We start from the raw sequence: 10,969 nt of genomic DNA on the forward strand, positions 1-10,969 counted from the left end.
GGAGTTCAAAGACTGTTTCGCTTGGAATTATGATGAAATGCCCGGGTTGAGCAAAGACGTTGTGGAACATAGATTGCCAATCAAACCGGAGTTCAAACCCTTCAAGCAACCGACAAGGAGAATGAGCAAAGAGGTTGAAAGCAAAGTGAAGGAAGAGATAGAAAAGCTTTTCAAAGCTAAATTCATCAGACCAGAAAAGTACGCTGTATGGCTATCTAACGTTGTGCCTGTAGTGAAAAAGAACAGTAAACTACGCGTATGCGTAGATTTCCGCGATCTAAATTTGGCCACGCCAAAAGACATCTATGTAATGCCTATAGCCGACATGTTAGTAGATGTTGTGTCTAAGAATGAATTAATATCTCTGTGTGATTGCTATGCGGGATATAACCAAATCCCCATTGCCGAAGAAGACATTGCAAAAACGGCATTTCGATGCCCAGGGTCAATCGGCACGTTCGAATGGGTCGTCATGCCATTCGGTTTAAAGAATGCCGGCGCCACATACCAAAGAGCAATGAATGCCATTTTTCACGATTTACTCGACACCTCTATGGAAGTATACGTGGACGACATCGTTATCAAGTCCAAGCGAAAAGCAGAACATGTCGGCCATTTGAGGAAAAGCTTCGAACGAATGCGAAAGTATAACCTAAAGCTCAACCCTCTGAAGTGCGCCTTCGGGGTCAAAGTAGGGAACTTTCTCGGATTCTTAGTCCACCAAAGAGGAATCGAGATCGACGACAATAAGGCAAAAGCAATCAAAGAAGCACAACCTCCGAAGAATAAAAAAGAGTTACAACGATTCTTGGGCCAGGTAAACTACTTGAGACGATTCATATCCAACTTGGCTGGAAAATCTAGAGCATTCTCAAATTTGTTGAGGCTCAAAGATGAAGGAAGTTTCAAGTGGGACGACAAACATCAAACTGCGTTCGAAGAGATCAAAACTTACTTGAGTAACCCACCTGTTTTGATGCCACTAAGAGAGGGCACTCCACTCAAACTCTATATATCAGCAACCGATGAGTCAATTAGGTGTCTACTCGCCCAAGATAATGCAAACCGCCATGAACAAGCCATCTACTACCTAAGCAGAACATTGTTATCAGCAGAGACAAGATATAGTCCAGTTGAGAAAATGTGCTTAGCCCTCTATTTCGCTTGCACGAAGTTGAGGCATTACTTGCTCAAAGCAAGAGTTTACGTGATCGCCAGCACAGACTTGATCAAGTACATGCTAAACCAGCCTATCCTCTCGGGAAGAATAGGGAAATGGTCACTAGCATTGGCCGAGTTCACCTTGACATATCTCCCGCAGTCCTCAGTAAAGGGAAAAGCAATCGCAGATTTTGTAGCCGATCACCCGACCAGTTTCCAATATCCAGAAGAAGCAGAACTCCCAATCTATCTGACACATAAAGAACCTTGGCAGTTAAAGTTCGATGGTTCGAGCACAGACAGCTCCAGCGGAGCGGGAGTAATCATCACAGCCCCATCCGGGACTAAGACGATATTAGCTGTAAACTTGGACTTCGAATGCACGAACAATCAAGCCGAGTATGAAGCTCTGATCATTGGTTTGGAAATCTTAATCGACCTAGGAGCAAAAGAAGTCAAGATTTTCAGAGATTCACAATTGGTCATCCGGCACCTAACAGGAGAATATAAATGCTCAAATTTATCTCTGTTACCTTATTTTGCATTTGCAATCCAACTTCTGGAAATGTTTGACGAGGTCAGTGTGGAGCATATTCCAAGAAATGACAATTGGGAGGCTGACGAGTTAGCCCAAATCGCTTCTGGAATGAAGATCTCTAAAGAGACAGCATACAAAGTCGTCATCATCAGAAGACAGGGTCACCCTTCCGTGGCGGATAGAGGTGTCCAGTTCGAATCATTCGACATCGATATCAACTTAGCTCAGGATTGGAGGAAACCATTCACCGAGTACCTTAATGACCCATCCAAAAAAGTACGACGATTTGGACTACGAAAGGCAGAAAGCGCTCGATTGTATGATGGTCCAAAAGAAAAAGGTGGAGGACGTGTACAACAAGAGAGTAAAGAAGAAAAGCTTCAAGGAGGGCGAGCTAGTATGGAAACTAATCCTACCAATCGGGACAAAAGACTGTGAGCTTGGGAAATGGTCACCCAACTGGGAAGGACCATTTCAAATCCACAAGGTGCTTCCTGGGAACGCATATTGGTTGAAGAGCTTGGGCGGAGAACCACATAGGAGATACATCAACGGCAAATATTTGAAGAAATATTTTCAAAGTATGTGGGACGTAATTAGCATAGGAACCAACGAAAGCGTCTTGCACCGCACGGAGCAACCAGCCCGCGAGATGTAGAAGAAGCGCAAATACGCACGGCGTAACACCAGAAATGCCACACGTAGTCATCATCAATGAGACGCCTCAGGATCAGAGGCTCCAATACGCGGGACGTAGCTGGACCTACGTGGGGCGTAAACCAGACGTGCATAGAAGTCATACTCCAGAGGCTCAACTACGCGCGGCGTAACACCAGAAACGCCACGCGTAGTCATCATCAATGAGACGCCTCAGGATCAGAGGTCCTTTACGCGGGGCGTAGCTGGACCTACGCGGGGCGTAAACCAGACGTGCATAGAAGTCATACTCCAGAGGCTCAACTACGCGCGGCGTAACACCAAAAATGCCCCACGTAGTCATCATCGATAAGACGCTTCAGGGTCAGAGGCTCCAATACGCGGAGCGTAGCTGGACCTACGCGGGGCGTAAACCAAGCACGAATGAAAGTCATACTCCAGAGGCTCAACTACGCGCGACGTAACACCAGAAACGCCACGCGTAGTCATCATCAATGAGACGCCCCAGGATCAGAGGCTCCTACACGCGGGGCGTATCTGGACCTACGCGGGGCGTACCATTCTTCTCGACACAAACAGGAAAATAGATAAACTAGCAAATATTCAAGCGGCAATCAGCTCGTAAAATAATGTCCATTTGTGCTACATACATAAACGAATGAAAGAATGAGCGTACATAGTCGCAAACACAAAACAAAAGGGAAAGCACAGGCAACCCATGAACGTACCTTACGGAAACAAACAAAAACCAGGCTTTGGGTATTTCGCCCAAGATTCATAAAGTTTGGAAGCAGCCTCTTTGTGTTGCTCGCTCTGTCGGTGCCATTCTAACATCTCGTCATAATGATTGGCCAATCGATCTTTCTCACGGCCCAGCTCTTCCTCCATCCGCGGGAAACAAGCTCTAAACCCGGAACTGGCTCTAACCATTTCCTCTTTAGACGCTCGAGCTTCAGCCACCTCCTTCTCTAATACCAAAAGACGTTCCTCTACAGCTGCAATTTTGGCTAACCGTTGCCTATCCGCTTCTTCAGCATCAACCAAAGCATTAAATTTCTTGCTATAGGACTCAAGCTCCGCCATGTTTGATCTAACCCGAGCTGCAAGGCCCGCTGCCACGTTTTTCTCAGTAACGTAGGACTGGTAGCAAAACAACACATGGTTCTTGGCGGATTTCAACGGTTCAGTCTTGAAAGGATGAGCACACGCACCCATCATGAGATCAAAATCAGTCATTGCCCTTTCAATACGGGTGGGAGTCCAGGAGTCAAGAGGAGAAGCGATGAGCTTACTAAGATTGGCACGAGCGTCACTCAAGGAGTCATCATTAGGCAAGGATGAATCAGCTGCAACAGTAGACGGTCCTTTCAAAAATGAAAAATCCAAGCCGGCAAAAGGATTATCAGCTTTAAGACCGACAGGGACCAACAAAGGACGCACAAGAGCTGATTCCTGCCATATTTCAGCAATTCAATCAATCAATCTAGACAATTCATCTCAAGCATGGCTCATAAATAACAGATTAGCAAGATCATACAAACCTGAGACAATGGTGCGAGAACCAGTCGGTTCAGGGAAGATGCGAAAGGAAGATGGGTTCGCGCCGGAAGTTGCAATGGAGTCATAGCCACCTCAGTCGAGTCCTCACCAAGGGACAAGGTGCCAAGCGAAGACGTCAAGTTCCAACGTTCCCCCAGTTGATCCAGCGTCTCATCCTCAAAACCGAAGTATAGGCCTTCGTCGGAGTCTTCTTCTTCTTCCTTTTGTCTCACGGAAGGCCCTGCAGCAATAGCCACCCGCTCTTCCTCATCGATCATGACTGCCTTTCCTTTTCCTTTATCGTTGGCGTCAAGCACATTTGGAGCTGGGAAATTTGGATTGTTGTCTTTCCCTGAGCTACCGCTTGAGTCTACAAAAAAAAGGAGTAATAAAATATATATATATATATATATATATATATATATATAAAATAATAAAAATAAAAATAAAACAAAAGAGCTTACCAACAGGTGGGATACAATGCTGAAAAACGGTCTCCCACCAAGCATCAAACGAAGGTTGATCCGATCCAAGCAGAAGTGGTCCCTGATCATATCCTGCGTCCAGAACCGCAGCCGCTATATCTTCATCACTAGCCCCACACTGCTGAGAAGGGGTAGGGAATGGGAGTTGCCCCGGGATAGATTGGAAAAAGCCTAACTGGCGTGCCCAAAGGTAGGGTGCATATAAGGTCAAACCAGGGTTTGATGATCGAGAGATTCTGGTTCGGTTCACCCCATGGTGTAACCGATGTGTCGCACATACCGTCATCCACCATTCAGCACCTTCATGGGGGGCAGTAGACAAGTAAGAGAGAGCCCAAGACGGTAGACACGAGTTACCCTTTTCCTAAAAAAGAAACAGCTTGTTATGAGTAGATGGCACTAAAGTACGAAGAAACCTCACAACTACACTAACAGCCAGACTCGAAGAACTGTAGCAAAGGTCCACGCCAAGATGCCCCGAAGTCTCCATTGACGATACGGTGGCCAGATGAGGAAAATAGATAAAAAGCCACAGCTGCAACAGCCACAAACCACCTCTAGGTTTTATGAATGGTCTATCCTCAACAGTAAGAGCTAGGCGGTGGAATGTTGAGGCCAACAACATGGTGCCAAGAGCTAAACGACGGCCCGAAGCTAGAGCCTTAGCAATGATCAATATTTCTGCAGTAGGTCTAAGGCCTAACGGCTCAAAAATATAATTGCTAAGCACCATCCATAGAAAATGCACATGATCCTCATCATCCAACTCTCTCTTGTCCAATTTCCGTCTGATCATTTGGACATACGTCCCAGCATCTTTGGATGAGATAGCCTTCACTTCAGGGAATGCATTTGTCTCGACACAACTCGGGACTTCCTCCCCGATAATAGGCAACCCCGTCAAAGAAACTACATCACGTAAAGTGATAGACATAGGACCCAATGGAAGGATCAACGAGTTACATACAGGCGACCAATAATTCAGCACCCCCTCCAGTACATTCACACAAGGAGTAATTTCATGACGGGTCAAACGAACAAAATCCCTAATGCCAACTTGGTCCCAAATACTCGCATATCTCGGCTCTAAGCGATCTACAAGGTCATTCCATCCAATGTAACAGCGAGGGAATATCAGCCCTTTCTTACTTGCAGGGAATTGATAAGTCTTCCTATGAAGAGCCAATTCGGTAGAACTACTCATGGGATAAGGGGGCAAAGGGGAATTATTCACAGCAACAGGGCTAATGGTAAAGACACTATCCTGAAAGTGAAGTATAAACACGATAAATTAAAGCCTATGGATGCTACCTTCAAATACATGATCAGGAAATTGCAAAGTTCATTGAAAATTACCTCCTGCAAGCTAAGTGTTATGCCTAAGCGAGAATCAGCGCGAATGGTGTCAGAATATGAACACGCAGCTGAGACAGACAGACACAAAATTTCAGCAATACAATTCCATTCACACGTGGTAGCTCTAAAATTCTTATATTTAATTCCAATTCAATTTATCAACTTTTTCAATGAATAGGATTCTACATATACAAAAGCAAAAGGAAAAAGAAAGAAAAGAAAAATAGTTTGCATACCCATATTTGGAAGATTGAAAGCTTAATTCGGAATGCTTGTTGAGCTTTAGGAAAGAAAATGGCAGAAACAAAAAAAGAGTAACAAAAGAGGAAGAAGAGTTGTAGACAGATTAAGATGGAGAGTTCCAAGGAATTCAAAATCCAAAAATCCTGCAGGATTCTTTTTTTCCATTATCTTAAAAAAGAGAAAAGATTTAATAAAACTTCTTTCGTACATAAATTTTATTTTTGCTAATTCATTTATGCACAAAAGAGAGGGGCAATTGTTAGCCCAAAATAAAATAAATTTTATTTTATGTATATAAAATGCTTGGGTTTTGATTTTAGGATATAGTTTATATTTTGCCTAGGAAATAATAATAATAAAATAAAAATCAGAAAACAATTCGTAAACTCACCTCAAATACGCGGGGCGTGTATTTCCATACGCGAGGCGTATACCACACATCCGAAGGCGTATCGCTTCAGAGACTCCTTTACGCGGAGCGTGTCTTCCTATAAGCCACGCGTAAAGCGCATCAACAAGGTGTTCTAAAATCAGAAGCACAAACACGCAGGGCGTCTTTCTCTTACGCAGGACGTACCTTCCTACGCGGGACGTGACACCAGAGGCGCCATGCGTAAACACCATCAACGAAATGCACAAGGCTCAAGACCTCCAACACGCAAGGCGTGCCTAGACATACGCGGGGCGTACTATCTCTCCCGGCAGCAGTTGGAAGCAGTCAACAGCAGTTAGTGGAAGTTGAGGAAGTTAAGTTAGTTGATGATGTGGCAAGGTAGTGGTGAGTTAGTGGATAAATAATTACCAAAATACCACTCAATAATTACCAAAACGCCACTCCAAAATACTATAAATAGACCCCTCCCCTTCATAAAAAAATCACTCAATCAACAACACAAAACCCCCTCTCAAAGCTCTAATGCTTAATTCTTAGTTTCTTAGTTCTTTGTTCCTCAAGTTCTTCGAGTTCTTCGAGTTCTTAGTTCTTCTTTCCTTTTTCTAGCTCTCTTTCTAGCTTTTTCAGTGTTCTTTAGTTTCAATCCAAGCCTCTCTTCAAGTTTTTCGATTAAATTTAGCATTTCTAAGCTGTTACTCTGCTCAATCTTTAATTAGAATTCCATTTCCAAAGTGACTTTCCAGATTCGCCCAATTATTTTCAAAGCCCGTTTTCGTCCATTTAACGTCATTTTTTGCCTTCAATTCCTTCAACAAAGTTATTCCTGACGTCCTGAAATTCGATCTAGTATATTTATTTTCTCAATTCCGTGTCCAGAAACGCTATTTACAAGCTGATCTTTGCACCCCAAATTCTTTTAGACATTCTGTTTCCAGATTTTTCCAGATTCGACCAGTTATTTTCAATCCTCAATTCCGTCCATTTACAATTCGTTTTAGCCTTCGATCCCTTATAGAATTTTGTTCCGGACCTCCCGAAGTTCAATTTACACTATTTACTCGTCCAATTCCGAATTTTTAAGCACTCTAATCAAGCTCCCCAAAGTCAAAGTTTAAATTTTCCCCATTTGCCTACCAACGTTTTGACATTGCCAAGATCAAATTCCGTACGGGCCCGACCGACCGAACTGCTCCAAGAACATCGAGCCGACATCAGAATTCAACGTCCAGCCGAGATAGCTATTGTGGCTCCGAGTTTGTCGTTGAATTTCAACAAATTTCATTTTAATTGCATCTCAATTTCTTGTATTGATTTGTTCTTCCAATTCAATTGATCGTCTATATGTTTAGTATAGAAAGTTTTCAATTGTAATTCATTTCCAATTTCATCCCTTTTCAACATATGTATTCAAACACTTATTCAATCAATAAAATACCAATTTTCCCAAAATCTCGTGTCAATTCCGCACTTTAATTTCCTTTATTTTTCTGTCTTCAATTTACCCGCATTAGCTTAAATAAAACAATTTATCTAGCAAAGTTTCTATAACGGCGCTAGAGACCCAAGAGGGACTTTTTCAATCCTTGCGTCCATCGCCAATCGCTTCGATTAGATTTCATGTTTTCGGCGCACAATTTCATAAACGTAACCGTTTTTCATAATTGAGGAATAATTCCTCTGGCACGCCCGTACCCTAACCACACGTGACAAGGTTGAAATTAGCATATTTCGAAAATATCACTAACACAAACTAATCTAATAATGGCCTTGTTTGGCAAATAGCTGTTGGTTGTTAACTGTTAGCGGATTATTTTTTTTGTTAGCTGATTTGGCTAGCGGATTGAGTAACTTGTTTAGTAAAACTTAACTGATTGCTAATAGCTGTTTGTATAAAATGATAAATAAGAACATGGTAAAGCTTTTATTTAGGATTAAATTGTAGTAATTAGACGTAAATATGTCATTCAAAAGAGATAGCTCAATAAACTAACTGAAAAAACTCATAAAACCAACTTTTTAAAATTAGCTTTTTGGATCCAATAAACTCTTTCACACCTCTTTTCACCAAACACCATTATTAAGGGTTTGACGAGTCAAAGCCTCTAAAACAGCACAAACCTCTAATTTTACCTTAAATAACTCTTTACCAAAAGAGGTAAATACCTCAAAAAGAATATAAGTAGATCTATAAGTTTCTAAATAATCAATTTGGGATATCTAACAACTGAAATTAAACACAACATGAAGAAAGAAAAAGACTCAACCCAAATTATACTCACAAAAGCCACAAAACTGATCAAATAACAATTAAAAATTGCCCTAAATTAGCTTCTTTTCAAAGATCTAAAGGTTCATGAGGTAATGAATTTGGATTTTGTATTAATTTACTACAAGACAGGCAAACATCACCCCTTGAGCATTCACATTTCAGCATACATAAACTATACTCTTAATTTGTATTTCTCTCAAAAAATTCTATCCTTTAAGTATCAAAATCTTATATACATTCCACCTAAGTGAATGCACGATAACTCTGAAACTGGCTGACACGATATTACAATCTTATATACATTCCTCCTAAGTTTAATCAAGAATGATAAGTTTTGACACAACAACTTTTAAACTGACTGACACGACTCATTCAACAGTTATATCAGAATCTATAATCGCATAAAGATAATGTAATACAATTATGATATGATAATCCGAATTGATACCTTCAATTTTATTGTATCCCGCTACAAAAATGGCATTTCTGCAAATTCCCATCAAAATTTTGTCATTTATTTTACTTTTACCTATATCTCTATAATATACAAATGTAGAAGATGAAATTGAAAGCAAGGTATATAGAATTGTTTCCATTTCATACTTTTGCTTTATCCACTCACCTCTTCAGTGCTTACCAATCTTCAATGCGGTGTCGTTTGGCGATAGTGGAGATAGCAAAAATGGAGTGAGCGAAGCTATTTTGAAAGAATCAGAATTCCCCTAATTAATTGGTTTATTTACGATTCATACCCCTGAGAACCACCGGAACATTTCGCTGATCTCCTCCCCCACCCGATTCACTTCCACGTCGTAATCTCCGATATTCCCAATCTCACTCCGGCGACTACTCCCGGTGAAGAACCTCCCAGAGCTTCTAAAAGACAAAGCGCGAGATGAAAGAGAAGTCGACAGCCTGTCAACGTATTCCTTCAGCCAACTCCTTCCGGCGCCTACCTCGGATGTCAGGTTGAACTCTTGAGATATCTGAGCTCCGATTTCCTTATCGGAACCGCTTCTTCTGCGTGTATGACTCATATTCACCTCCGATTCATCATCCACAACGTAATCAAAAGAGCCGACGGAGTAAGAACTTCGCGGCTCTACACCGGTATCAGATACTGTTTGGCGGCGGCTAATGGAGCCAATTTCAAGCCGAAAACTATCTCCACCGCCACCACCACCACCGTCAATGGAGCTAGAAAGCGCCTTTAAGATATCAGCGTCGGAAGCATGAATCGGAGATCGACACAAAGGACACGTCTGATTATTCTGAAGCCAAGTATCAATGCAAGCGACATGAAAAGCATGGAAACAAAGAGGTAGTAAACGAAGTTGATCCTCCGGTTCAAACTTCGACAAACAAACAGCGCAATCTCCGTTAGAGGTCGCCGAACGCCGTTTAATGGAGCTATAAGCGAACACCGGGAGAGAGTCGATGAGAGAGATGACAGGATTAATCTCAGGCGAAACACGGTTGGAGGAAGAAGTGAGAGCAGCGGCGGATGTTGAGATCGTTGAGGAGGTAGAAACGTTGCGGAGACAGCGCCGATTCAGATGACGGAGGAGAAGACAGAGTGAAATTGAGAGAAGGAAAGTGATGGAGAGGATTAGGAGAATAACGAGAATGCTTGGTTTCAGATTTTGAAACGGAGAAGAAGAAGAAGGAGGATTCTGATTCGGATTGTTAATGGTGAATGAAATCATCGGAGAAGAAGGTGGAATCGGAGAAGATGGTAATGTTGCCGCCATTGTTGGTGGTTCAGATGAGAGAAGAGAGATATGAAATCGGCGGCTTTTTGCTTCTTTATAATTAAGCGCCTGTGTTTATGTTGGGAAATAGTAAAAAGCACGTGAGCGGCACGGACAGGTTATGTGTATAGGTAACTTTAATTAATTACTAGGAAATTTTTAATTTCTTAGTTGGCAATTACTAATTAAACTAAGTTTCCATAATAGTACTAATATAGGTTATCAGTATGATTAGGACTAAATACTTAGGGGTGTAAATGAGTTGGGCTAATCCTGAGTCGTTCGGTGTATCTGGCTTTATAAAAACTCGATCGTGTTTCGCTCGATTTATAAACGAGTTAAGATTGAGCATGACGAAATTCGGTTTGAAAGTTTGATTATAGGTTTATGAACAAGTTTATAACCAAACTCAATTTTAGTGTTCGTAAACATGCTCGTAAACAAAGTTGATTCAATTATTTTTTAACAAGAATATTTCTATAAAAGGGGAAATATAAAATAACATAGTTTTGTGCAAACTTTAGGTTTGTAGATTTCAAAAGGGAAAGGGTGTAAAAGTACCTATAATGTTTATAT

General features: G+C 41.6%; 1 protein-coding gene across 1 annotated transcript; it reads right to left on the minus strand.

The window, feature by feature from the left end:
- Positions 1-8,721: 8,721 nt before the first annotated feature.
- Positions 8,722-10,435, minus strand: LOC136217081 (E3 ubiquitin-protein ligase ATL4). Its single transcript, XM_066003661.1, has 2 exons — positions 9,265-10,435; positions 8,722-9,128 (listed from the first exon to the last, which is right to left on the minus strand). Exon 1 carries the CDS (start codon positions 10,391-10,393, stop codon positions 9,389-9,391), a length of 1,005 nt encoding a protein of 334 aa, XP_065859733.1. The 5' UTR covers positions 10,394-10,435; the 3' UTR covers positions 8,722-9,128; positions 9,265-9,388.
- Between the last annotated feature and the right edge of the window lie 534 nt (positions 10,436-10,969).

This window comes from Euphorbia lathyris, chromosome 2 (genome assembly GCF_963576675.1).
Source record: "Euphorbia lathyris chromosome 2, ddEupLath1.1, whole genome shotgun sequence".
In the NCBI taxonomy this organism is placed as follows: Eukaryota; Viridiplantae; Streptophyta; class Magnoliopsida; order Malpighiales; family Euphorbiaceae; genus Euphorbia; species Euphorbia lathyris.

Coding starts and splice junctions, on each gene's coding strand:
- LOC136217081 (XM_066003661.1), bottom strand. CDS start 10,393: ATGGCGGCAACATTACCATCTTCTCCGATTCCACCTTCTTCTCCGATG.